The sequence below is a fragment of the Hoplias malabaricus genome, chromosome 13 (assembly GCF_029633855.1).
Source record: "Hoplias malabaricus isolate fHopMal1 chromosome 13, fHopMal1.hap1, whole genome shotgun sequence".
NCBI lineage: Eukaryota > Metazoa > Chordata > Actinopteri > Characiformes > Erythrinidae > Hoplias > Hoplias malabaricus.
The window spans coordinates 38,526,190-38,553,992 of record NC_089812.1 but is presented as its reverse complement, the minus strand read 5'-3'; the positions used below and the strand labels follow the sequence as shown (position 1 = coordinate 38,553,992).

The 27,803-nt window shown below is 38.6% G+C and overlaps 2 protein-coding genes across 5 annotated transcripts in view; both read left to right on the top strand.

Annotated features, from left to right (window-relative positions):
• Positions 1-21,740, top strand: part of pik3r6b (phosphoinositide-3-kinase, regulatory subunit 6b) — a 31,348-nt gene extending 9,608 nt beyond the window's left edge. Inside the window, exons 3-20 of the mRNA XM_066642485.1 lie at positions 1,899-2,003; positions 2,674-2,765; positions 4,332-4,400; positions 6,435-6,567; positions 7,590-7,659; positions 10,706-10,889; positions 11,821-11,962; positions 12,054-12,140; positions 15,228-15,642; positions 15,805-15,901; positions 16,198-16,317; positions 16,661-16,771; positions 18,033-18,147; positions 18,239-18,306; positions 18,456-18,546; positions 19,094-19,149; positions 19,249-19,352; positions 19,655-21,740. Coding sequence (XP_066498582.1) covers positions 1,899-2,003; positions 2,674-2,765; positions 4,332-4,400; positions 6,435-6,567; positions 7,590-7,659; positions 10,706-10,889; positions 11,821-11,962; positions 12,054-12,140; positions 15,228-15,642; positions 15,805-15,901; positions 16,198-16,317; positions 16,661-16,771; positions 18,033-18,147; positions 18,239-18,306; positions 18,456-18,546; positions 19,094-19,149; positions 19,249-19,352; positions 19,655-19,805 — 2,210 coding nt within the window. The 3' untranslated portion in view covers positions 19,806-21,740. The remainder of the gene's footprint in view (positions 1-1,898; positions 2,004-2,673; positions 2,766-4,331; positions 4,401-6,434; positions 6,568-7,589; positions 7,660-10,705; positions 10,890-11,820; positions 11,963-12,053; positions 12,141-15,227; positions 15,643-15,804; positions 15,902-16,197; positions 16,318-16,660; positions 16,772-18,032; positions 18,148-18,238; positions 18,307-18,455; positions 18,547-19,093; positions 19,150-19,248; positions 19,353-19,654) is intronic.
• Positions 21,741-22,162: 422 nt separating this feature from the next.
• Positions 22,163-26,642, top strand: mfsd6l (major facilitator superfamily domain containing 6-like). Of its 4 annotated transcripts, none has more exons than XM_066642518.1 (3): positions 22,163-22,231; positions 22,385-22,610; positions 24,451-26,642. In XM_066642518.1, the coding sequence occupies exon 3, from the start codon at positions 24,474-24,476 to the stop codon at positions 26,238-26,240; it is 1,767 nt and encodes a 588-aa protein (XP_066498615.1). In that variant the 5' UTR covers positions 22,163-22,231; positions 22,385-22,610; positions 24,451-24,473; the 3' UTR covers positions 26,241-26,642. The 4 variants fall into 4 exon arrangements, with proteins under 4 accessions (XP_066498615.1, XP_066498614.1, XP_066498616.1 ...); XM_066642517.1 differs by having other exon boundaries at positions 22,166-22,231; positions 22,385-22,557; positions 24,451-26,640; XM_066642519.1 differs by having other exon boundaries at positions 22,193-22,231; positions 22,385-22,444.
• The last annotated feature ends 1,161 nt before the right edge of the window (positions 26,643-27,803 follow it).

Sequence of the window (27,803 nt, the reverse complement as noted above, 5' to 3'; positions counted from 1 at the left end):
TGTGGTTACAATTCACTCTTATAATGAAAGTTTGGCTGTGACCTATTCATACGAGACATTTACATTTATGGAAGGGTTTAGGAGTAAATGTTCATTTGGCTTTAAGAAGGTAAAACACAGTTTCTTGTTTTGAAATCACACTGAACATTGAAAAGTAAAATGGAAATACTCTATGAATACACAAAACATTTTTTGCATTTTTTCCTTTTATAAAAATACATACATAGCAGTGGTTTTAAAGCCCAGTTTTGTTCCCTAAAGGTACATTACATTCTCCTCTCCTGAAGGAGTGGGGGATATTTGTAACCTTTCATTATAGAACTGTGTAAAATAAATGAATGTAATGTATTGCCTGGATATGAAATGGTGTGTATCAACACAACTATTAAATCTAGAATATGGTAATTACTGTATGTTCCCTAACTAAAGGGACTGAATACGTACCCTTGAGGGTGCCATCACAGTGACAGATTTGTAGAGTGTAAAGACACACTGTAGTATACCTTGCTAGCATTAGCATATTCAAAAGGAAAAATATATTATTAGAATAATTATTAGTCTCAGAAAAAAGCTTCTATACACGTTAGCCTCAAATATAGTACATATTTACCATAAAAACCAACAAAACATTACTTAGCTATCATTAACATGGGGTACAAAAAAACGAATTCAGTTTGTTTCAAATATATATATTTTTTTCAAGAAAACACATGAACATGCCCTCTACAAATGTGAAAAAAACCTTGCCTCAAAAATGCAGATATTTTTCATTCTAACACCACAGTATAATTATTAAGCTAGTATTATTAGCATGTGCTGTGCTGAAGAAACCCATTCATTCAAATTGGTTCAGGAGAAAACCTCTCAAAAATAAAAATTAATTAAAGACAAAAGGCCACTGTGAGCACATTGCCTCATAAATAATATTAACATGGTTTTCATTACGTCAACACTAATTTACTGTCTAGCTTTAATGAGCATGTGCTTGAAAAAAAGGATGCATTTTGTCCTAAGATTAACAACCTGAATGAACATGAACACTGGCCTGACCCTGTCACTTGAGAAACCCCTGTTAATCCCAAACTTTGCCTATGTTTATTTAAATGTTTACATTGTAAAGACACCAAGTAACTATTTAGCTAGAATTATCACGTGTTAGAAAAGCTCTATTTTAATTGGAAAGCAAAAATAATCATATTTATTTTACTGTCTTTCAGAAAAGAGGTAAAATGCTGCCGTGAACATATTTCTTCAAAAAATGTCATTTCATAAAGAAACTCTAGCTAGACTCACTCACTCGTTTCACTCATAACTAATTCTACCCTCAGTCACAACTTTTTTTGTGGGTGTTAACTTGGTGGGGTAAGATGTTCTTTTACAGGAGGGTTTCTTTTTCTTTTGGCCTCATCCAGCTTCACTTACTTCACAAGTATACTTGAATTTAACAGCAAACTGTCTTCTCCTAATTTAGCTAGTTCTTTGGCCAATTTCCTCCTGGTCTTATCATGACAAACCACTCCACATCTTTAGTAAGGGCACTTTATAAATGCCAGTCACCGTCACATGGTGTCATGATGCAGCAGATGGTATTATGCTTCCCACAGTGCATCAGATGCTGTACGTTTAAGTTTAATTTAAGGCTTTTTAAAATGATTCCGAGTGTTGTTCATTGTTCTTTTGGGTTATTGGTTGTAATGTTTATGCCTGTTTCTCCATTTTTTGCAATGAACTTTAGGTTTTAAACACTTCCTGCTGTTTCAGACCAAGAGTTAGATCTGGGTCAATGTCTGCAATGTGCTGGAAAGTGTGGTCAAACCTTTGAATTGCTGGTGCAAGAAATTCTTGCTGTGTGCTTCAGTGTGTTCTATAGGAATGTTACACTATACATCTATTTGCAGTGGCTGCTGGGTCCTCAGCTGTGGAGTCAAACCTGTATCGCAGCCTGCATGCAATCCTCAGAGAACTGGAGACTGACACACTGCCTGGATCAGCCTGTAATAAAGGTACAGCTGTGTTCTATGTACTTTAAGACAAAGTCTAGTGATTATTGAATCAGAGGAATAGTGTAATTATAACTATGCCATGTGGACAACAATTAATAAAGCTATGCTGGGTAAGTAGTAGTTCAGCAAACGTAGCTTAGCACAACTAAGTTATATGAATCGTTGGATAGATTATAAATGAAATTATTCAGAACCTGAAAATCTTACAGTAATAAAAGGCCATTTTCCCTAAAAAAGGCTTATTAATGTGTTAGGTTTATTTATGTTGGGTTATTTCACCAGAGTAGGGTCGGCTGCTGTTTGTTTTGGGAGTGGGTTTTGTGTATCTTTTTGTATACTTAGGGAGACGTTGTTTTTTGTTTCCTTTTGTTTTCACTTAGGTAAGTTATAGCTGTCTGTGGGTCAGTTGCGAGGGGTGTTTGTTTTTGTCGACATAAGGCCATCCCAAAGTTCACTGGTGCTTGTGTCATTGTAAATATCACATCTACAACATATATTCTATTCATTATCCATTCTTTGTTTCCATTTGTGACCTTTTCATCCACATTCACACCTCTGTTACAGTTATTCCTTTCCCATACATTAATCCTAACAAGCACCTTACTCTGTTACTGTATTTTGATCATTTTCATTAATAAAATAAATAAATAAATACATTTAATTTCTTCAGGGATGCTGCGATGGACTCTGCATAAAAAAGTGGAGAACAGTCCCTCTACCTGTATCTCTCTGTTGAAGGTACTTGTTAAGGAGCTTGAAAAGGTTGGTCCAAAACTCTTTAATATGCTTCTTAATCTTTCTTTAGACATTAATTATTCATCATTGAAGTGATGTCACATAATCAGATACACAGACACAGAGCAGGTGTTATTTGGGTGGTGGATTAAGCATCCTTTTAGGGATGCTGAAGCACTGATGTGGTGATTGCATGTGGAAACAAAGTATGGAGATTATACAATGCAGCAACAAGGAAGTAATTTTAACGTTATAGCTGGTCAATGTATATCTGCCTAGTCAGCCTTCATCAATTTAGCTACACCAATTCACAGTAGAGTACAGCCAATCAGAATAGAGATACATTCACACATGGCAGTCATAAAGATATCATAAAAAAATGCAGCTTAAATTTAGGTGATAAATAATTACCTTCAAGATCAGGTAACGGCAACAAAATTCTTACCCTTGTCTTTGGAAGGTCTGGAGAAGCTTTAGTGCTTCATGTCAATGTCTATGTTTACAACAATAACAATAAACCATAAAACTATAAAAATAGTTTATCTTGTCAGTTGCACTTATATATGATCATGAGAAAGCCTGTTCATACAAAACAACAAAAATGAAGCACTGTTTTGAGATGACGTTAAAGCAACTTGTGTTCCAGAAACCAACAAGATAACATTTTAACATTTAAGTTATTGAACATGTCTAAGCACTTTAACATTTTATCAACCAAGTAATCAACACTTGATAAAGGAACAGGGCATTGCTGGGAACTAGATATTTATTACTGACTTACATTTCTATAATGGTTTGACTGATAAAACAGTGCTGTAACCAATTCACAGCCTCATTCATTTTGAGTAACACCTTAGTCTGGTGTTCTTTAATAATCCAGAGATTTTGCCTGTTTTCATATAAAGTTAAACAAAAAGCAGTGCAGATGTAATTTACTCATCAGAAAGTCAGTAACGGTGAGATGTGTGCGTATATTCATGTTGTTATTGGGACAGACAAGATGACTTTCTGTTTTTTAAATATATAGTAGGAAACAAAAGGCACAGAAACATTCTCCAAACATGAAGAAGAGACTATGATAAATATTACCTCAACAACATTCAACACGTTTCTGTCCGAGGTTCCGGTAAAACACTGAGCTGTGGTGGATGGTGGACCTACAGCACTGAAGCGGCCCGAGTGTGTCCCAATTCAGCTCTCAACCCTCTGACTCCTTGAACACTTCAACCCTCACACCTTCTGCTCACCTTTAATGAAGGGTTTAGGGCTTTTGGCAAGAAATGGGATGAGGGAAAACCTGCAGACAGCAAAATCCCGAACATTTTTGGTGATTTAGAAATCCCGGCCCAACGCATTTTTATGTCCCAAAAAAAGAGGATTTGTCCAGGGAAAAGAGGACGTTCTCTCTGTGAAATATGGCGGAATTAACAGTTCCTACTCACACGTTTCAACATTAGAACTCAAGTCAGTCAGTCAGTCAGTAAGCGAAAATGCCTCTTCTAGGCCTGCCCGATAGGCAGTCTGGCAAAAATATACAGCAGAAAATTTTGCATATTTTAATTGTTTTCTAAAGTCTCAACTTTCTTTTTTCAGGCCGAGAGAATAGACTGCAAAATTTGGATCATCCCTTTGCTTCACACACTGGCCTATACAGTCATACAGGTCAGTCATATATACAGGAGCATCTCAGTAAATTAGAATGTCATCAAAAAGTTAATTTATTTCAGTAATTCAATTCAAAAGGTGAAACTCATATTATATAGATTTCTTACAAACAGAGTGATATATTTCAAGCATTTATTTCTGTTAATGTTGATGATTATGGCTTACAGCCAATGAAAACCCAAAAGTCATTATCTCAGAAAATTACAATAAACACAAAACACCTACAAAGGTTTCCTAAGCCTTTAAAATGGTCCTTTAGTCTGGTTCAGTAGGCCACACAATCATGGTGAAGACTGCTGACTTGACAGATGTCCTGAAGACAGTCATTGACACTCTCCTGCTGTATCCAATCACATTAATGGAAAGTTAAGTGGAAGGAAAAAGTGTGTGAAAAGCAACAGTGATATCCACAGCCTTGAATGTATTGTCAAGAAAAGGCCATTCAAAAAATTTGGGGAGTGGACTGCTGCTGGAGTCAGTGCTTCAAGAGCCACCACACACAGACGTGTCCAGGACATGGGCCACAACTGTCGCATTCCTTGTGTCAAGCCACTGATGACCCAGTGACAATGCCAGAAGAAGTCTTACCTGGGCCAAGGAGAAAAAAGACTGTTGCTCAGGAGCCCAATGTCTGGTTTTCAGATGAAAGTAAATTTTGCATTTCATTTGGAAGTCAAGGTCCCGGAGTCTGGAGGAAGAGTGGAGAGGCACACAATCCAAGCTGCTTGAGTCTAACATGAGGTTTCCACAATCAGCGATAGTTTGGGGAGTCATATCATCTGCTGGTGTTGGTCCACTGTGTTATAGCAAGTCCAAAGTCAGCCATCTACAAGGAAATATTAGAGCACTTCATGCTTCCCCTGGCTGCCATGCTTTATGGAGGTGTGGATTACATTTTCCAGCAGGGCTTGGCACCTGTTCACACTGCCAAATGTACCAATACCTGGTTTAATAACCGCAGTATCACTGTGCTTGATTGGCCGGTCCGACCTGAACCCCGTAGAGAATTTATGAGCTGTTGTCAAAAGGAAGATAAGAGACACCAGACCCGACCATGCAGACGAGCTGAAGATAACCTGGGCTTCCGTAACACCTCAGCAGTGCCACAGGCTGATCGCCTCCACACCACGCCACACTGATGCAGTAATTCATGCACAAGGAGCCCTGAACAAATATTGAGTGCATATACTGTACATACGTTTCAGCAGGCCAACATTTCTGTATTAAAAATAATGTTTTTAATTGGTCTTATATAATATTCAAATTTTCTGAGATAATGACATTTGGGTTTTCACTGGCTATAAGCAATAATCATCCACATTAAAATAAATAAACACTTGAAATAGATCACTCTGTTTCTAATGACTCTATATAATATTTGAGTTTCACTTTTTGAATTGAATGGAATATTTTACTGAAATAAATTCACTTTTTGGTGATAGTATAATTTATTGAGATGCACCTGTATATGTATTTGTATGTATGTAAGTATGTATGTATATATACACACACTAGTGCATATCAGGAATTAGAATATTGTGAAAATGTTCTTTATTTTTATCTTTATCTTTTATCATAATTCCATTTAATACGGTATCTAAAGGTAAAGATAAATTTGCTCATAAACATCAGCAATCCAGCATCTCAAATGATTTGAATATTTCATTGTGACTTTGAGTAAATTACTATTCAAACATAAGTGTCAACATTAAGACAAAACAAGCCTTGAAATACACTTAATGAATAAAATGTTAAGGAATTTTTTTAAATAGATTTTAAACAAAACTGAACTTAAAGACAGAGAGGGGGGATATGCTTAGGCTTCACTTGTTCCTTATAAAGCAGGTGCTTGCCTCCAGTCTCCTAGCAAGGTAATTGACAATGACAATGGCTGAACTGAGAGAGAAAGTTGGGTAAAATGGAAAAAATCTCTAAAGTCCATACGTGTTGAATAATCTTTTTACAGTAACTTTCTGAGACAAGATTTTGTTTTCTGGTACACATCCAACTTTTTACTTTTTGCATTTGCAGTCTGTTTATGTTCCAGATGACCTAATGGAGAGGATTTACCTCTGTCTGAAACGGCTAGTTACACTACCTGAGCCTTACTGCTCTATAGGCCTCATCTACGCAAAAATTATGAAAATGGAACAGAATATACCAGGTAATCATAAGGAGTTGAACTGAACTATTCATGCACATACATCTGCTCATAATGATGTTCATATTACCTTAATTATAACTATAATATAGTAAGTGCAAACTACATCAGGTATTTACACTGTTCAGCAGCCTAATCATTTTGTTTCTACACTTTTGTTCTGCAAAAAGACTGTAGTCTACATGCTTTGTTAGTCCTGTTTCACCCTATCCCTCAATAGTCAGGAACCTTATAGGGCCACAAGGGAGTAGGTATTTTTTGGGTGGTGGACCATTCCCAATGCTGCAGTGACACTGATGTAGTGGTGGTATGTTAGTGTGTATTGCACTGGTATTAGTGGATCAGACACAGCAGTGTTACTGGAGTTTTAAACAGTAAAAAAGCTACTGTTTTGGACTTTACATCTACAAAATGGACCAATAAGGTAGATGTGTACAGTCTACAAAGAGTGGAAACAGAGTTTTAAATACTCATCACTATCCCTACAGTGATGGAACAAATTATATATGATTATTGAAGAACACTGTGAATAGGGTCTACAGTCCCTATTAGCAACAGGTGGACTACAGTCTGTAATAGGAGAACCTCGAAAAGGCCTCCTGTACGGTCAGTGTAGCTGTTTAAATGGACAATGACTTTAGAAATGGGGCATCATTTTAATGTTATGGATGATCGGTTTTCTTCACTCACTAACATACACAAGTACAATTGCTACTGAAATCTTTATGAATTTGAGAACATGTGCTTGAGGGAATTCAACTCAAATGAAACGTGTGAGCAGCCCAATTTAAATCACTTTTATATTTTGACAAAAGACATAGCTCAGGTTCTCATTTGGTTGCATGAGATGTTAAACAGCATTCTGTAAACACTTGCTCCACCTCAGAGCATTAACTACTGGAACTCTATCCAAAGGTCAGTTCCTGAAATGTTTGGTATTAAATTTGCTTCCTTTAAGTGTGTTACCCTATTAACACATCACTACCATTTGTGCTGGAATAACTGTGCTCTCTGATTGGTTGCAGGTGCTTTGTATCAAAGGCGGGTCATTGCTGAACACAGCTTAACGAATGAACACTATCCCTTTCGAGAAAGGTAAGAGTCTAAACAGCCACCGATTTTTAAACTGATGTTATTTTTGTACTCTGTGGGTTGTGGGTTCTCAGCCTGAGGGTCACCAATGGGGTTTTGAATGGAACTGACAATTTCTATTATATTAACCTATTTTACACTGGTAACCAGTTACAGTATGATACCTTTAATTAATTAGCCATATATATTTACAGCCCTATATTTAAATTTCAAAGGTTTGTAGACTTCATAATGAGAAAATGCAATGACTTTAAGGTACATCCATTCTGAACAGGCGTGAAATGAACTGAGAAGTACTGAAAGCCTCTGGTCACCATTCCCAATAACATGTGCTGGCCAGCGGTGTATAAACCCCTCTTGTCAAGTTTATGAGCCATGTTCTCTGTTTTTCCATGCTCCTATTATTAATTTTGCTTATATTTGTTTAGACTTACAACCGTAAGTGGATTTTGTATGTGTGGTAAAGAGTACATACAGTAATAGAAATAGGTTAAGTGATGCATATCAAATGAAAGATAGGTGAGAAGTGAAATCTAAAATGCGTGACTGATATAATCAGTGACTCATTCGTTTCTCTCTCTGCACCCTGTGCCCTGTATTTGCAGCTGTTGCAATGTAAACCAGAGACAGGCCAAATTTTGTAAAACTAATGATCAGAGGGAGATAACACTATGGTGCACACAAATCACTGCCTCTATCTTTCGGCAATGTGCAAATTCCATTCAAAATAACAATTAAGTACAAGTTCTTTAATAGATATTTCTGAAGAGATTAGATACAACATTTAATCCACGGGCTCAAAGGAATATCTGAAAGACCACCTGAACATAAATAACAGGAAACAAAAAAATAGCCTTTCTAAAACATTTTACATCATAGTGTGTGCACCACCCCACGCACCTAGGCTGTCCCAATTCTAAAACACATTTAATATGCTGCCTACTGAGATACCTTAATCTGGCTGAATTTTTGAGGCAGCATTGAATCGTTCCTCAGCCTCTAAGGCAAACCCATGATGCAACACAAGCACAACTCCTGTCTAAAGCACAACTACTGTGTGCCTCATGAGCAGAGACATTGGTTAGTACACTGTCAACTTAAACAGCTGCCTACATAGTAGCTAACTAGGTTTTGGGACAGGCCCAGTGTCTGTGATATGAAGCACTGAATAGCACCTCCTTGTGGTGTAGTTCCAAAATGTCAGTGACTATGTGAGTATTGTGCAACGCCCTGTGGTTCAGTTGCTAACCATAAATGAGTATGTTACGATAACCTTTCACACATGAACACTGGAAGAACTCTGACGTATCAGGTCCAGAGATGTCCTGGACTGGTCTTTTCACTAATGCAGCACACAGCGGGAGATTTTCTGTGTCAGACACATTCTCATTCCACATGGTTTAGGCATGAACCAGTGCCTGTGCAGCACATACAGGTGATACCTCTAAACATTAGTGGCTCCATTCACACGAGCGCTGACTCAGGCGTTACCTGGAGTCTTTAGGGGCTAGTGAGATAAAATCTGAGTATTGTCTGGAACAAATGTCGTAGATATTCGTGCTCACATATACAGCCCCTCCAGGTAAATATCTGGGTTATGGTGCATATGTGACAGGGGTTTCTGTGAGTACTGGTATCCGTTGTAGTGCAGTGCATACCAGATGCGATTGGTACCAGCTTCCCCTAAAATGTAAAAAAATAAGTGATCAAATATATACTGTTGTGTGTACATGTCATTGAATAAATATTCACTACAACGCGCTTCAGAATCAGCTTCTTATCACTGGTAAAGACGCGGCTTTCCTCTCAATCATTCCCGCAGCTTCACAGCGCTTTAAACAGCGTCCACAGAGTTCAATAGCAAAGCAGCGAAACGAGACGAGTCATTGGATAAATGCTGGGCTTTGTCCCGCCCATCGGATGCTCAGCGTCTCTGGGGGTCTATGGGGCAGTGGGCTGGCCTCGGCTGGCCCGGACGCTCAGCTTCTGCATGATGATTGGATGAGCTGTCTGAGGCTGAATCCCTTTTTGATTGACAGCGAAATGAGCGAATCATCGATCCTTTGGTGTAAAGATCCGTGGGAGCATTACATTTTCATTCTGTTCTGAGTTGAACCGGAGACTTTCTTAAACCTCTTAGCGGCATTTTCTTTGTTAAAAACGACTAACAACAAATCGAGCTTCTATTTCTGGTGGGTTTTTTTGTAGCTGCTTGTGTTTCTATCACTCTTTCTGACTTCTATCTCAGTTTCTGTCCAGCGGGTGCTGCTGAGCCCCTCCACCGTCACAAAGCACTCACAGGCGGACACACTTCACATGGGCCAAGGCCGTTTAAGCAGCCTAGCTCTGCTGGCCATTGAGAGGACACTAGTCAAGTCCCTGGAAAAGACGCCTTGTTGGTACGACAGGGTCACAGATCATTTTCTTAAAAAGGAACGGAGGGTAGAATTTACGTATAAATAAACCCACACATTTTATGACGTAGGCCGAAATTGAGCTTCCCCTCCTTGAAAGACCAGCATCCGCCACTGGTGCATGCCCATAAATTAGTATATGACTATGTGAGCATTTGCACCCCCTTGAGGCATATTTCCTAAACATGAATGAGTATGTGACTGAGTATTTGCACCAACTTTTAATGCAGTACATAAACATGAGTGAGTACTTGAGTATGTGAGAATTATCACCCCTTGTGGTGATGTTCATAAACGTGTGTGGCTGTATGTATGAGTGTGTATGTCTGTTACAAGCAAGTTCCATAAATAAAGAGAGAAAAAAACAAGCTTTATATTTTCTACAACACAGAAAGTACAGGTCCGGGACATGGAGGTTTAGACCGGTGTGTTTAAATTTTGAAATTAAATTATTTAAAGTAGAGGTAGAGAAGGCTAAAATGTGACTGAACTGCTGGGGAAAAAATGTGGCCATTTTGATTAGACAGTAAATAAATAAGCACTGGTGTCTGACCCTAAGTGTAGTACTCTATTATGAGTTAGGAGCTTTTGGTCACCACAGTGTCTAAGTTATATTCTCTTCCTGGTTTGAACAGGGTGTTTGTGTTTGTGGACGCGGCTGTGTTCCCTCACAGTCTGGTGAATGCTGTGAGAGCTGATGTGAAGCATGGGGCTGCAGACTGGAGCACAATAAACAACCAGCGCAGAGTTTTATTGCACACACTGCAGGCAGCCCTGGGCCAACAGTGCCATGGACAACTCCTCGCTGAGGCCCTGGAGGTGTGTGTGTGTGTGTCCTTAAAAATCTATTTTCCTAGAAAGCTAATGTCACATGGCTAATCTTTAATGCACAACTGAAGTTTTTAGAATGTACTCTCCGTGATTTTTTTAAACTTTTTTTTACATCATGTGTAGAAAATCAGCAAAGACATGTTTGATGTGCATAATATGGTAATTCCAGACAACAAGCAGCGGGTCACTGTTGGTCTACTGGCTGCCAATCTGGAATCTGGATCTGTTTTTATTTCTGCTTGTTTTCCAGCTGGTCCATAAACAGCTAAGCAGAATTTCAAATAAAAGCTCTCTTGCATGTACTGTTTTGTTTTGCTCTGAAAGACACAGTTGATGGGTCTTCCTTCGTCCCTGTGTCTGGAATAAGCCCAATGTTCCAGTTATAGCTGAGCAGAGATGGCTAACATTAGTTAACCTTAGCTAGCTAAGCTATTACAAAGCAAGAGACAGTTTTTAAAAGAGCCTAAGCTAATTTTTTAGAAACATTTTCATCCTTAACAATAACAGACATTAAATTATGTTCTGGAGAGAAGTAATGAGAAGACGTTAGAGTTACTGTGTCCAAGAAGTTCTGCCTGATAACCACTAAATCTCAAGGAATCTTTAAGCAGCAACAAGGCACACAACCTTTCAATCAGCATTAAGTACATTACATAGGAATCTGTTAGAGAACGTTACACAGTGGCTTTGCTCAGCATCCCGTTAGCATTATCAGAGCAACAATGTGGTTTCACAAATAGAGGCTTTTTTTTTTGTCATAAATTTGGCGTTATTAATGTAAACACCAGATATATTTGCTGACTGACTATGTCTGGGGTTAAAGAAAATGGAAAGTGTGCTATAAATATCTAGTTTGGTGCAGTAATTGTAAAGCTTTTAGAGTGTGGGTTCATTTTAAAAATTTTGCTTCGTGTTGCAGGAATTAAATGATGTAGAAAAATACTTCCAGGAAGTAGTGGCCACTGTAGAAGAGAGAATAGAAGATGGAGGTGCAGACTGTGACCAGTATAACGCCAGATTACAGCAGCTCTACCATGACATCCTTTGCTCTGTAGGCAAAGGTGCGTAGAAATGGTTCAAAGCTTGTACTGAGATTTCCACATTACGCTGGGTATGTTTTTATTTTTTATTTGTCACATACTCTCTGTTCAGATCAGTCAAACTCTACTAGTATGGTTGGAAATCCACTGCCAAGTCCTGAGATCAGCTTTCATGTCTGGACGAAGGAAGATGAGATATGTGAGTTGCCGTTTTAATTGAAGGTCCCTATCTTTCCAAACTTTTATTAACACAAACTTGCTGATTCTAGAAAGTTTCCGCATGCGTATATACTCCTTATTTAATAAAGCGACCCAGACAGCGAGCATATAACGGTCCACTGGCATAAAAAGGCTGGCACACCACTGACTGTAGACCACTGCTGGTCCACCATCGGACCCCTCAGATTACTGTCCTGTACCGGATAGAACTCATTTATAATCTCCTCACACAGATTTTACATTCACAGAGACTTTTATTCTGGAAAACACACTAATACAAATATTACCAACAACTCTGAGAGATATAATAATGAGTGTAAGACTGATATAAAATGATTAAATGATAAAAATGATGACACTGTGCTGATTAAAATTATTTACTAATCTTATTTATAAAGAATAACAAAAAGAACCTAATGAAGGAGAAAAATGTAAATTGGACTGTGAATGGAAAAGTGCTAAAATGTGGCATTTTGTCTAAAATGTTGTTTAATCAACAGTGGTCCACCCAGAAAACACTGTGTAAAACACTAGTGGACCTCCAACTTTGCCCTCAGTGGGTCAACAGTGGTCCACCCAGAAAACACTGTGTAAAACACTAGTGGACCTCCAACTGTGCCCTCAGTGGGTCAACAGTGGTCCGTCCAGAAAACACTGTGTAAAACACTAGTGGACCTCCAACTTTGCCCTCAGTGGGTCAACAGTGGTCCACCCAGAAAACACTGTGTAAAACACTAGTGGACCTCCAACTTTGCCCTCAGTGGGTCAACAGTGGTCCGTCCAGAAAACACTGTGTAAAACACTAGTGGACCTCCAACTTTGTCCTCAGTGGGTCAACAGTGGTCCGTCCAGAAAACACTGTGTAAAACACTAGTGGACCTCCAACTTTGTCCTCAGTGGGTCAACAGTGGTCCACCCAGAAAACACTGTGTAAAACACTAGTGGACCTCCAACTTTGCCCTCAGTGGGTCAACAGTGGTCCGTCCAGAAAACACTGTGTAAAACACTAGTGGACCTCCAACTTTGCCCTCAGTGGGTCAACAGTGGTCCACCCAGAAAACACTGTGTAAAACACTAGTGGACCTCCAACTTTGCCCTCAGTGGGTCAACAGTGGTCCACCCAGAAAACACTGTGTAAAACACTAGTGGACCTCCAACTTTGCCCTCAGTGGGTCAACAGTGGTCCGTCCAGAAAACACTGTGTAAAACACTAGTGGACCTCCAACTTTGCCCTCAGTGGGTCAACAGTGGTCCGTCCAGAAAACACTGTGTAAAACACTAGTGGACCTCCAACTTTGCCCTCAGTGGGTCAACAGTGGTCCGTCCAGAAAACACTGTGTAAAACACTAGTGGACCTCCAACTTTGTCCTCAGTGGGTCAACAGTGGTCCACCCAGAAAACACTGTGTAAAACACTAGTGGACCTCCAACTTTGCCCTCAGTGGGTCAACAGTGGTCCGTCCAGAAAACACTGTGTAAAACACTAGTGGACCTCCAACTTTGCCCTCAGTGGGTTAACAGTGGTCCACCCAGAAAACACTGTGTAAAACACTAGTGGACCTCCAACTTTGCCCTCAGTGGGTCAACAGTGGTCCACCCAGAAAACACTGTGTAAAACACTAGTGGACCTCCAACTTTGCCCTCAGTGGGTCAACAGTGGTCCGTCCAGAAAACACTGTGTAAAACACTAGTGGACCTCCAACTTTGCCCTCAGTGGGTCAACAGTGGTCCACCCAGAAAACACTGTGTAAAACACTAGTGGACCTCCAACTTTGCCCTCAGTGGGTCAACAGTGGTCCGTCCAGAAAACACTGTGTAAAACACTAGTGGACCTCCAACTTTGCCCTCAGTGGGTCAACAGTGGTCCGTCCAGAAAACACTGTGTAAAACACTAGTGGACCTCCAACTTTGTCCTCAGTGGGTCAACAGTGGTCCACCCAGAAAACACTGTGTAAAACACTAGTGGACCTCCAACTTTGCCCTCAGTGGAACAACAGTGGTCCGCCATTTCCTTGCTCTCAGGGAGAGGAAGAAACAGCAAAAAGTGTATTTTTCATTAGGATGTAACTATAATTAAAAAGCCAAACAAACTTTGTAATTCAACTTTATTTCAAATACAGATGCCACAAAGTGGTGACCTTGGGGCATCACTTTTGTTTTTTGTTTTCTTATTTGCTGAGTAAAATTATACAGTTACAGTTAATTATTTTGTGAAGTTATTCACATGTAATTATTTGTTGATGAAAAGTGCAAAACAGCTGTAGTTCTCATCTTAAAATTATTCTTTTTATTAAACTTTTGTCTAGTTTTCATTGTGATTAAACAGTTGAATTAGAAGAAGATTTTTTGTAATCCATTTTTTTTGTTTTTTTGTTTATGAAATATGCATTGTAAACTGGGGCTGTGAAATATTTTGAAGAGATAATTCCTCATAATAATAAAAACACTTGATATTTTTTTCCAAACTTTTTTATTGTCAAAAACACAGTTTTCAAAAAGATATTTTATGCTAGGACAAGGTGAATAAGATATCATATGTTTATGTTATGCTATGATAATGTTTCAGCTGGTTTAGACCTAGTGTGCATTCAACAGAGCACGTGCCAGAGCCCCAGACTGATCTTGCAACCATGGGGTTTTAACAGATTCCACCTGAATCTCCTTCTTCGTCTGTCTTTTATGATTTTGGACCAATCATACCAGCACCATCTGAGCTTTTTATTTTAGTGCCCCAACAAATAAATATTAAAAAATATTTTATTATACAATGGTTGTTTTTGATATAAATGACTGTTAAATGTACAGATCACAACAAAAACCGACTTAAAAATTCTGTAATCACTGGAGTCGACGTCAACTGAAGTTCATTCGCAAAATTATTGCATGGAAACATGACTCATATTCGCATTTACTTCCGATATTTCTTTATTACGAATGTTTTAGATGTAATTCAGCTACTGATAGCTCTTATTTCACATAATTTCTCTTACCACTGTAAATTTCCTGTAATTCTTATTAAACATTGAACATTGTAAATAATTGTTTACACTTTTGATTATATCAAACAGGGAATGAGCTAGTGAACTTTGCTCTGATGGTAAACCCTGCCGAACGAAGCTCTGCCTTCCTCGATGAGGACGATGAGGCCAAGCGTGCTTCTGTCATTTCTACTATGTCTGTAGACAGTGGCATTGAGGGAGACCTTCCTTTGAATGAGTTTTCCTCTTTAATGGTGGAGCCCCCGGGTGACCCGGATGTCCAGGAACAGCAGAAAGCCTCACAGTTTTTCAGGAGAGCTTGTGTTAGGTGGCCTAGAGCTGGGAACAGGATGACCCTTATGATGGAAGCCATTAAAGAAAGTGGAGGAACAGCCGGAGGTGGAGGCTCTCTTCCTAAAGAGGAGAAAAACTTCACGGCTCGTCTTGTCATCATGGGAGATGACAGCACTCTGGGCAGACTAGGCAGGGCCTATTATAATATACGGTATGATGACTCTACATTTGAAACTAACATTTCTATTGGTTGTTTTCTAATGTCCGTTTATATTGTTTTAAAGGATAAAAGAAATAAAAATTGTGAATATAATAATTTCTCCATTCAGTACAAATATGCTTTTTCATTCTTGACCCATCTGGTTTTGTGTAGGAAAAGAGAAGCACGCCATCTTTTTCTGACAAAAAGAGTCAACATGGAAACATACTATATTCCAGTCTCTAACCAGCTGTCCAAGTCTCCAGTTCAGGTGATTATTCTCTGACTCTGACACTTTGATAACATGATAACAAACTGTGGAAAAAACCTTTAAACTAAGAATAAAACAATTTTTAATATCCGTTCATAATTTATTTAAAGGCTCACTAAATGTGCAACACACATCTTGAGGAAAAGTATAACTATATGTAATAAGATAATACTGGTATTAATATTGGTCTTAATTGCAAAAGTAAAAACTTAAATAAAAGCAAATGTGTTGTGAGTGATGTTAGGTCATTGATGTTAAAACTCAGTAACATGTGTCTCAACAATTCTACATTTCAGGAGAATGCTATAGAACCTGTGAATATGCTTACACTAGCAGCATCTCTGGCAAGAGTAGATCCTTGGTACAAATGTAACATTAAGAGTCTGGGAAGCATGATCCTGAAGCTAGCTGTAATGGTAATTGTCTTTTCATTCTTTTCACTTTTATCCTGCAAATCATATTTAACCCAAACAACAGTGGCTGAAGGGCAGCATGGTGGCATTTCAGTAGTGTTGCTGCCACACAGCTCCAGGACCTCAGGGTCCTGGGTTCGATCCTTGCACCATAGGACTTTCTGTGAGGAGTTTTCCCGTTTCCTCCCACAGTTCACTGTAATTGCTCAGAGCAAATGTTAGAACAAAACACAGATTGTAGCATGCAATCTACAATAAAAGTAACACCATGTGGCCTCTGAAAGCTCTGTAGTTTTGTATCTCTGGAAGCTGGAATACCTCAAAACATGCCTTCTGTGGATTTCAGCACTCCAGTGTCAGTGGATCTTCAGAACAAAACTGCTTTCTTCAAGACGTGATTTCATACTACACCCGCACAGCACAGCAGCAAATTCAAATCCCCATCTACTTGGTTAAGGTCAGACTGCTCTGCAATATTCAAGCTTTGGTGGTGTTTGAGAACTTTATAAAATTGAATTTTTTTCACACTTAACTCAAAGAATACTGTTAGAAAAGCACTTACTGTACAGGTACAATTTTGTTCACTATGGATATAAACACACTGTAAATTTACAGTAATTTACTGGCAGCAGTTTTGACAGTATTGTGCTATTTACAGTACTTTACCTTATTTACTGTAATTATTATTAAACTTATATTTAGTATTTACAGTACTAATACTTATTACAGCACATTGCTGTAATCCCAAAAACATACAAGTTATTTCTGTAATTTTACAACATTTAATGGTAAATTGAATTCAGAGCTGGACTCAAATATTTGACTATTTTTTGGGTATGTATTTAGTTTTTAATTCTGAGATTTCAACACTTTGGAAATTACAAACATACTACATCTTTGTTAATAAGTGAATAAAAGTTTGAGCAAAAATAAATTAGAATGCAAACACAAGTCAAAACTCCTCATGCAACAAGAGTTTCCTGCTGAACAGCCAGTCTAGCAGTAATTTACTTTTTTTAGTAATTGAGGAAATGCTCACATGGGAGTGATATAAATAGAGCAAAGATAAGATAATGATTTTCAGTCCATGTTCTGTATTTAAATGAAAGAAAAGTCTACCCTTACAGGGTTTCCCTGTGAAATTACATACATTATTTTAACGTGTGTAAGTGAACACACCTGGGTAAACTTTTTTATTTTTAGTTCTTTTCCCAAAACTAAATTGAATGTTTTCATAACATAATTATATTAAATAGATACATTTAATAAACAGCATGGAGTTGAAACAGGGATCAATGCAACAGTAAAATCTACACCACAGCTTTTCTCACAGTGTAACTGTGTGCTTTATCTTGACCACTGTAAATGCTAAATATAAATTTAAATGCATTTAAAATACCGTCTTAGTACTAATTGAATTAAATATAGGATTTCAATGGTTTGCACATCATAGTATTCTGCATTTAATTACATTTTGCACAATGTCACAAATTTCCTGGAAGCAAATTTGTTTGTAAGTTTTATTTGTAGAATTACACTGTATGAGCAAAGAAAAGTGTGTTAAACAAACTAAGTTTACAAAGGATGACTACAATTACAGCTGTTGAAAAAGTCAGCAGTTGTTATGTATCTTATTGCTCTGATCATGCTACTGATTCACACTTGTGCATGTCAATGTGTGTGTAAATTAAGCATCCTTTTATTCTTTCTATATCTAGATGTCCTTCTTTGGCTCAGAACCTAAATCTCTGGAGGATTTGTTTGTGTGTCAGCTGGACATTGATTTCCCTGAGTTCAGGCCTTTCAGGCCTACATTTAAAGACACGCTCAAAGGCAAGCGTTACTTTTATCCCGATTGTCTGAGAGTGAATGGAACTTCCTTCTTACACACCACTTACTAACCCAATTCTGTTCATGTTTAAAGGATCGGTGAGGTACAAGAAACACACACAGGAAGATAATGGAGTAAATGTGTCTGTTATTTACAGAAAGGTGACCGTCCTCTTCTTGCATTGTCTAAAGAGTAGAAGGCCATTGCGTAGTGATAGATTCTGTCATTCTTAACTTTGCAGTAACTTTAATGAAGGAACGACTTATTTTGGAAGTGTAAAGGTCTTGTCCGCACTGTTTTGTACTTGTAGGCATCCATCAGCAATCGAGAGGTGGACAGAGGAATGTCTGTTACTGCAAGAGGTTTGTCCATCTGTCGCTCTCCCTCATGTGGAACCAAAAGTAAGTTGAATGTAGGAATAGCTTGACACATCAGTTCTTTAAAAATTAATGAATTCATATTTGTTTATGAATTACCATGTGTCATGGTGTGCTTTATGCATTGATTCTCAAAATGTTGCCATTATCTCTTAAGTCTATATATATATGTTTATTTATTGATTTCAGAATGTAGGATATAGATTAACTAATTTAACGACCACCCTGCAAACGACTGGTGCCCCCTTCAGGATGTGTTCCTGCCTTGCACCCAGTGATTCCGGGTAGACTCCGGAACCTCCGTGACCCAGAACTAGCGGTTACAGACAATGAATAAATGAACTAATTAATTAATTTAATGACAATGTTCAATTAAAGAGCTATTCATTAGTATAATACTGTGTAACACTTGTTTTAAAAGTTGTGATCGTAAACTTAGGCATTACTGATTGTTTCTTTTCTTCAAATGATGCAGACAATGCCACTTGCCCTGGCTGCATGAATTTAAACTGCAACAATCCATTTGTATGATTTTAAAGGATTTAAAAGTAGGGATCATTTCTCCCCACAGATCTCGACAGCCTAAATGTAGATTTTCATGATCCAAATCCTACTAGATCCTCCATGGTAAGAACGAGCTACCTACAAGAAGAAATTTATGTGACTTATGACTGTTTAATTAACAATTTACTGTTGCTGCATCTACAATAATGTACTTTCCTACAGCCTACACTCAGAGTGACCAGAATTTCCATCAGAGCCCTGGAAGAGAAGACATTCACTGTATGTTTGGATAAAGACTCTCACAAATCCTTCAGAAATGTCCAGAGGTAAATAAACACTTATTTCATTTTACAGTATGTTTAAAGGCTGCCAAATCGCCTACAATTTGTATGCACCTAAAACTGTCATAATTCACTGCAATGTTTTTTGTGACATCACAAAAATGGATTCGCGATGGTTTCACAATAGGACGTTTTCACAACTTTGTTTCCATATTGACTGAAATTAACGGTGCTTTATAAAACTAAATATGATACTGAAGTATTGTTTAAGAAAAAAAAAATCTGTGACATTTGCCCTTTAATGTTCAGTATTTTGCAATATAAAGGTGTCTCTTTCTCTTCTGTAGCATAGAAGTGTGTCCCTGCACAGACCCAGGTTATTGTCTTCAAAAGAGCAAGTCCAGATCGGCTGTGGAGGACGATGACTCAGGGCTGAGCAGATTTCTGACCAAGACTTTCTCTTTACCCATCAACACCTTCTCTGGAGTGTTACAATGACAATAACACAAACCCTGACTCTGACACGAACTCTGCAGTCAAGGACATACACTGGCTGAAATCATATACCTCTATGGAGTGTGTGTGTGCCATGCACACAAATGGTGTCCTGTTTAATAGGTGTTAAACAATAGCCTTTGTCCATTATGGTGGCCCAGAGAGTAAAATCGCAGGGTATTTTATAATAAAAAAAACAGAGAAGACCATTAAGTGATATCACAGAAACAAGACATGGAAAACACACAAAAATAAAAAATAAGTACATACAGAAAAAACAAAAACATATGTATTTATATTGTGTTCTGAGCAAATGTGACCTAATATTCTCTTTTTTGATGTATTTACATCCAAGCTAACGTATTTCTTTGATACCGGAAGGGTTTCAGTTTGATCCCCATGACCGGTGAGAACATCCATGGCTGCAATGCACTTCAGCAAAGCACCTAAACCCCAAATCACTAGTGTGAGTGTTTGTGTTCACTGCCCCTACTCACTAGTGTGTGTGTGTTCATTGCCTCAAATCACTAGTGTTAGTGTGTGTTCACTGCTCCTACTCACTCGTGTGTGTGTTCACTGCCCCAAATCACTAGTGTGAGTGTGTATGTTCACTACCCCAAATCACTAGTGTGAGTGTGTGTGTTCACTACCCCAAATCACTAGTGTGAGTATGTGCGTTCACTGCCCCAAATCACTAGTGTGAGTGTGAGTTCCCTGCCCCAAATCACTAGTCATGGTTTAAAATCCACAAAACTTTATGGTGGATAGTAGGTAGCCCTAGGTGTCAGATTTTAAAGTATATGAGTTGAAAATATTCTATAATTTAAAGATTTGTTTTTAGCAGGTATGAGATAAAGATCTCTGAGAAAGTGTTGTCTAGTGGTAGATGTGGGCTTCCAAGAACACAAAAACTCACTTGACTCACCCATTCAAACTCTAAACCACAGCTAATCTTGTGATAGTGCAACTACCATGCTGTGTTTTCTCTAAATGTTATACGTTTCTCATTTCCTCTTGCTTTATTTGGAATAACTAATGTGTTCTCACATTCTGGGCCACCGTAATTTAAGACTGATTTTTGTCAATGTGACTGATCAATATATTCTGTGAACACTGTCCACCATTTTATAGACCAGTGATCAGTCATGAATTTAAACAAAACAGTGCTACAGCTGCTTCAGAACAAATCTACATTAAGAGAACACCGCCTGTGTGAACTATGCAGTCCATATTGTGTGTTTAGTGCAATTTCGCAGGGCTTTCTCTGTTGTTTGTTGTACTGTTCAGCTGTTTGCAGTAGTACCTTACAAGTGCCCAAAATTGTTCTTTCCAGCAGATGGGGCTGTAGCTCAGTTACAGAATATCTACAGTATTTCTTAAAAGGGCAATGCCATGTTTTTTGAACATTTCTGTGTGATTCAGTAACTGAAATGTAAACAGTCTTTTGAACAGGTCTGATATGAAGTGGTGACTGTGGAGTGTAAATTACATATTCGTATTTATTTACTGTGGTGGTGAGCGGAATCAGAAAACACAATGTCTACAACACAAATATAGCAGTTTTATTTCATTTCCAGTGTAAAACATTCAGTGAGTCCACATGTATACTTTGCATTTTTGTCTTTTAATGATGTGGTAAATATCAAACCTTTGTCTAGACTTTGGCCATTTAAAGTGCAGAGATGTTTTAAATGTGGTGGGATTTGCCTTTAGAGAGTCTTTCTGAATGTGGTGCAATATGTAATTTATTTGACAGTAATATTTTCATCCATATTTTTGGACGAAGAGGAGAAAAACATCTGCTGGTCAGGGTTACAGATTATTGGCAATTTATAAAATATCTCAAATATTATATTGCATAAAACTGTTAAACTCATTGTGTGTTTTATAGTGTGTTTGCCTTTTCACACTACTTTGCTCTATACCTAAATAAATTTTGACAGCAAATGTTTGCACACAGACTCAACAAAATAAATTTATTGGCAAATGGATAATCAGAAAAGATGATGATGATGATGATGATAATGATGTTCTGTTCAGAACTAGGTAATAAGGAGTTGTATTTATGCAGCACAAAATGCTGATGGTCTTTCCTGAGTATTAGGATTGTTGTCTACTCAAACATATTAGTGAATAAAGGAATCTATTTCCTTTTTCTGTTATATATATATATATATATACATATAAGCAAAGGTTGAGTGATAAACACAATCAATATTCAACATCACAGCTACGTAAATAATGATTTGTGTATATTACAAAAGTATACGTGGCCAAATGTAATTGGACACCTGATTACGTCACCACATCCCCTCTCATGACTGCAGTTTAATCTTCTTAATCTTCTCAACACCTTTAACATGCTAAAACTCCTTCACTCAAAAGAACGCCGTGTCTCCTGGGGTGGGGGTGTAACCTTAATGGAAATGGTAAACTCACATGTTACTGCTCCGGACGCTCCCATTTTGTTTTACTTTGTCTACTGAGATTCTGTTGTTGTGAGTCCACAATGGGTACAGTTTTGAGGCCTGGTGTATTTGAGCTCTTACCTCGTGATGTGTTTCTGATTTGTTTTAATGAAGGTGTAGTTCTTATCCCTGCCGACCGAGGGCGCTCTAGTCAGAGTCAATGAAGCCAGAAAGGTGAGCCGCTCTCTCCTCGTCACTGATCTCGGCTCCTTTCTCTCTCTCAGAAGAAGAAGTAAAGCAACTGTTAACTTTGAAACCGTATGGAAATGGAGGATTATTTCTAGTTGGTACGTAGCTGGAAAGATGGCCACAACTCTCTTTTAGAGACGCGATATTGAAGGTAACGTTAGTCATTCAAACGTACTACTTCAGTTAAGTCAGCGCGTGACGTGTACAACCGCTGAAACAGGTGAATAGCACAGGTTCATCCAGCGGGACTTGAAGAGCTGGGTCTGAGGTGTTTACAGTGACGCTGTTCGAGGTTTTTCACAAAACCGGCAACGGGTTAAATACAGGGGTGTTTTTGAAGAACATTAATAATACAAGAATTTCTTTCTCAATACGGTTTACAGCCGGAGCATGTTACAAAAACTACTATCAAAAATCTAAAAAATGTTCAAAAATAAACACATTATCTATCATTGTGGAGCGCTCAGGAAGGTTTTACAGGGTTTACAATCTTAGAAAAATTACTCATTTTTTACTAAAAGCTTCTTTGCTAGCTAGCAGTGGTTTAACTTAACGTTTTATTATTTTTATTTATTTTTCGCCACACAAACCAAAATGTAGCATCGATGCTAATGGTGCAAGGACATTCAAGAGCTTACACGAATTTTATAAAAAAAATTTTTTTTTTTTTTTGGTATCTTAATTACTTAAAAACTTCATTTTCAACCTACAGTTTATTTACCTTGTCAGTAAGTCACTGTCACACACTTAACTAGGCCTTTATTATGTTTTAATGAAAATTTCAGTCACGCACATTGCTGTAGTATATCTGTACCGTGGAATGTTCTGGATGTTTTTGAGTGTTTTCAGGCGGCATGGCGGCACATCTCTAGGAGCCTGGGGTTGTGTTTTCACACCATGCCTCGAATCACTGTCAAGAGCTTGTTCTCCATGTATATCCAAATCCATATATCAATGTCCATTTATGTGTAACATGTAAAACATCTTGTTGTACAGAACACTTTACCTGTGTTTAAAATACATTTTACCTGCTTATGAAGGCTATTTTTAAGTGTAACTTTAGTAGAGCAGAAATGGCATCTCAGTCATGGAAGCACATCTTTAAACAACTGTCCTTTGCGCAGTATGACCTGTTTAATTCTGCATGTAAATAAGGATAAAAATAATTCTCATAGCTCTGAACTGAATAGAAGCAGCTTTATTCCAGAATGTGGAAATGTCCTCCTTTCAGGTCCCTCCAGGTTTGTACTGATTGGCAGGTAATAAGACTAAGACTAATAATTACTGAAGTGTTTATGTTGCTAAGAACAATATTACACTGGTCCATTTCCCAGACAAGAATTACGACTTAACACAACTGGAAAGGCGAAATTGAAGTCTACCATCACTACAATAAGTTTAGTTGAGGACTCGGCTTAATTTGATCCTACTCAGATAGTCGACATATTTTGGATTAATCCATGCCATGTTTGACATTTACAGGACTGGCCCATCTTAGGGAGACTCGTGACTGAGTTCAGGCAACCAGGCTCACAATGGGTCAGTGCCAGTCAAGGCCAAATGAGGTTATACATTGCAAGTCTGTTTTTGATATTGAGCATTGTGGTCGTATGTTCACGTGTGATCTTTCCAATCGAAATGCCTTTCAAATGTATTTCCAAATGATTTCAATGAAGTTTATTCAAACTGTGTACATATTTGAACACCACTGTCAACAAGGAGTGCATCTTAAAGGGTAATTTCGCAGGTTGGTATAAACGTATAAACTTAATACCCAAGTGTGATTTTTTTTTTTTTTTTTTTTAAATTCTTTATTTATGGACAGTTATATATATTTAATGTATCTGACATCATTTGATAAATAGATAAGTGTTGTGTAGTTTTCCATGAGCTAGCCACAAAAAACTAGCCACAAAAAGGCCTGTTTTTAACTCTGTACCTTCTTTTGCAAACTGCTGTTAACTGCAAGCTTTCTATGTTTCACTTTGTAGGGCTCTTTGTATAACTTACTGGCATGGTGGGAGCCGTTATGAAGAGAAGCATGCAGTGGGACATCAAAGGAGCTGTGGGCTTGGCAGGCATCTTTCATTTTTTCATTTGCTTTGCCTCAGGATGTCTTCTGCCTTTCCTCACCCTTTACCTCCGCCACCTTGGCCTTACCGCTGCCATGACAGGTGTCATCATGGCGGTCAAACACCTAGTGGCTTTGGTTTGGAGGCCCATCTCCAGCAGCCTGGCGAGGCGCCATAACAAAAGACGGGTGTTCTTAATAGGGTCTGTCATCTGCTCGTCAATGGCTGCTATGACACTTCTGCTATTCCCACCTATAGGAGTGAACAGAGAGAGTGAAAGGTGTAATGTTAGTCAACAAAATGATAATCAAACGGTACACGTGTTTGACTTCACTAGTCCTGGACCTCAGACCAAAACATTCTCTGTTCCGGTTGTCAATTCAACCATTGTTAATTCAGCGTTCAACATGGTCTCTGAATATAGGCCTGCATTGACAGTCAGCAGCACATCTACTTCCAGCACTCAAAGTCCTTCTGAGACTCGGACAGTCGATGCAGGTTCAAATGCAACTAGTACCCAAGTGGATCTGGAAACAAAAACCATGCAGAACCCCACTCCAGAAAGAAGCAGGAGGTCTTTAAAAAGACGCAAAGAAAAGCAGGAGACTGATGTTGCTCATCCTGGGTTTCTTGCAAGTTTGAAGGTCATGGACGCCCAACATCAAATGTTCTTTTTGGTGATGATTGTAGTTGGGGTGTGGATGGTCATATCTGCCCCGTTGGAGTGGATAGCTGATGATGGGCTGCATGAGTACCTGGATTTTGTGGATGCAACAGACCGCCATACAATGGTTAAACCATGGAGACTCCTGGGGATTGCAGGAGGCATGGGAAGCACTGGAATCCTAGTATACCTCCTATACTGCGTCATTGGACCTGTGTTGCACATTTATGCCTATGCCATATTTATGGTCATAATGGTGCCTGTAGCTGCTGTGCTGCCTCTCTACCGTCACAAACGTGAGAGACTTCCTGGCAGTGGCTTGAAGGCCCTGCAGTTGGTGCGAGGGGATTCACGGGCATTGCTCTGTGCCATCAGTGCCCTCCTTTCTGGCATGGCAAGCTCAACTTTATCTGACTTCTTGCTATGGCAGATGCAGGATCATGGTGCATCAGAGCTTCAAATGGGCATTGCTTTGGCCCTGGCACCTTTATGCCAAGCTGTCTTTGCCCCATTGAATAGAATTGCATCCCATTTTCTAAAATCCCATGGGAGGCTTCTGCTTCTTGCAATTTCGGGTCTTTGTGTGCAGTGCCTTTACTTCTCTTTCTTATGGGCTCCATGGGCTGCAATTCCTGCACAGCTGTTGGCCGGACTTAGCTCTGGTGCTCTCTGGTGGTCAATAGAGGCTCAGTGTGTGGATATTGCATCTCCAGGAACTGAGAAAGCAGTGTACAGAGTCTTTGAGGCCCTGTTTCTGGATCTTGGGGCCGGTCTTGGCAGCCTGGCGGGGGGATTTGTGGTGCAGACGTTTGGAGTAGGGGTGCTCTTCCAGGGTGCAGCAGTGATGCTGGCACTGTGGTGTGTCGCTCTAGCTGTGTTGCAATGGAGGATCCCTCGTCAGCGCAGAATCAACTACTCACGCCTCCTAGCAGCTGATGCCAGTGAGGTGAGTGAATCAGAATCTGACCAGGACAATGACTGGCTGGAGAAAGCCATGGAAGAAGACAAGGGAAACAACAACAAATCAAGGAAACTGGGGAAATAAGGATTGAACATGGTAAACGACCTTCCACGGTTTTATGCCTGACACCAGTAGGTGTATCAGTGACTGACCAAGCCTAGGTAATGTGAAGTGCTCAGAGGAACATACTGTGTTGTAAATGTCTTTCTGTGATTTAAGAACATTTTGAAATGTTGTTTCATCCACGCTTGCTCTGTTTCACAAGGACTGTATATCATAGCTTGTTGCTGCATGAGCTGTGTTGCCAATGTAATAAATTTGCTCTCAAGCACTTGTCATAAAATTCAATTCTTATCAAAGCTTAAAGCTCAAATTTTTCCAGTTTTGGAGAAGTATATATTTTTGAAAACTGAAGATGATAGCACAAAGGCCCTGTGCACTGTGTCAATTAAGAACCCACTTTTGCTTCCTGAAATCACCCTTCAGTAGCAGCTTCTTTAATTTCGCTATTCTTGGAAATGTGGGATGGTGTGAAGACCTTTTTACATTCTCAGAACCTGTCACGGTGGCGGTACTTGTTGCTTTAGATTTCAAAAGTTAACTTCACACACCCAGTTTAATTTCCAGGACTACTTTTATTTTGCACAGTTCTGTAATGAAATCTTAAAAATATTCTCCTCTCCTTCTGGAGAAGAGAATGTAATTTACCTTTAGGGAACGAAAGTGGACATTGAAACCACTGCTGTACATTTTTAAAGGTGCATTTACACTGTTTGTACATTCAGTGACAATAATGTACCTCTACCATATGTTTTGGGGGATTTTTTCTGTGAATGTACTCTCATAGAATGTTATAGGAAGAAACCCGGAATACTCCCTGGAGGGGGCGCCAGTCCTTCACAGGGCGTCACACACACCTACGGACACTTTTCAGTCGCCAATCCACCTCAGTTAAATTTAGTTTGTTTAAAAATATTAATATTGACCAAGAGGTTGTTTGATGGTGATACGTTGCTTTTTTGTGTCTTTTTTATTGTTCGATATCGGATTTATATCGTATTAACCGAAAATAAGAAATGATATAAATTTTGGCTGTATCGTCCAGCTCTAATTTCTCACAGTTCTTTATTCACGTTTCTCTCATTTACTAAAATGGTGGACAGCTTCAGTCGTTCAGAAGAGGCGTGTGATATTAAAACATTTATAGGTGAATATTATTCATTGTGTATTTAAGCTAGGTAAACCTATTGAGTAATAAGGCATTTGTGCTAATGATTTATATGAATTGGGCTTATGGGAGGTGAACTATCAAAGTGAAGGAGTGAACATTTGTGTTAATGTTTATCTTGGCAGTGAAGCCATTAGTTTATTTTTGGGGGTGTGTGTGTGTTGCTCGTGTTTGCTCTGGATAATCATATGGCTTTCAGCAACACTTTTAGTTACGATTTGAAACTGCATCCCAAGGACAGCTAAAAGAACAGGATGTTATCTTTTAAGTTTGTTCAAGCTAGTTTTTTTTTTGTTGTTGTCTTGCTAAACCTGTGTCACTGTAAGCAACTAAACACAGTTGGTCATCAACATAGACGTTCATGAACATGGATCTTTAAAAAGTTATGTTAATAGGACAGATTATATTAGTACATATGA

What these genes read in the sequence shown, in the direction of transcription:
- mfsd6l (XM_066642518.1), top strand. Translation starts at nt 24,474, where the DNA reads ATGGTGGGAGCCGTTATGAAGAGAAGCATGCAGTGGGACATCAAAGGA.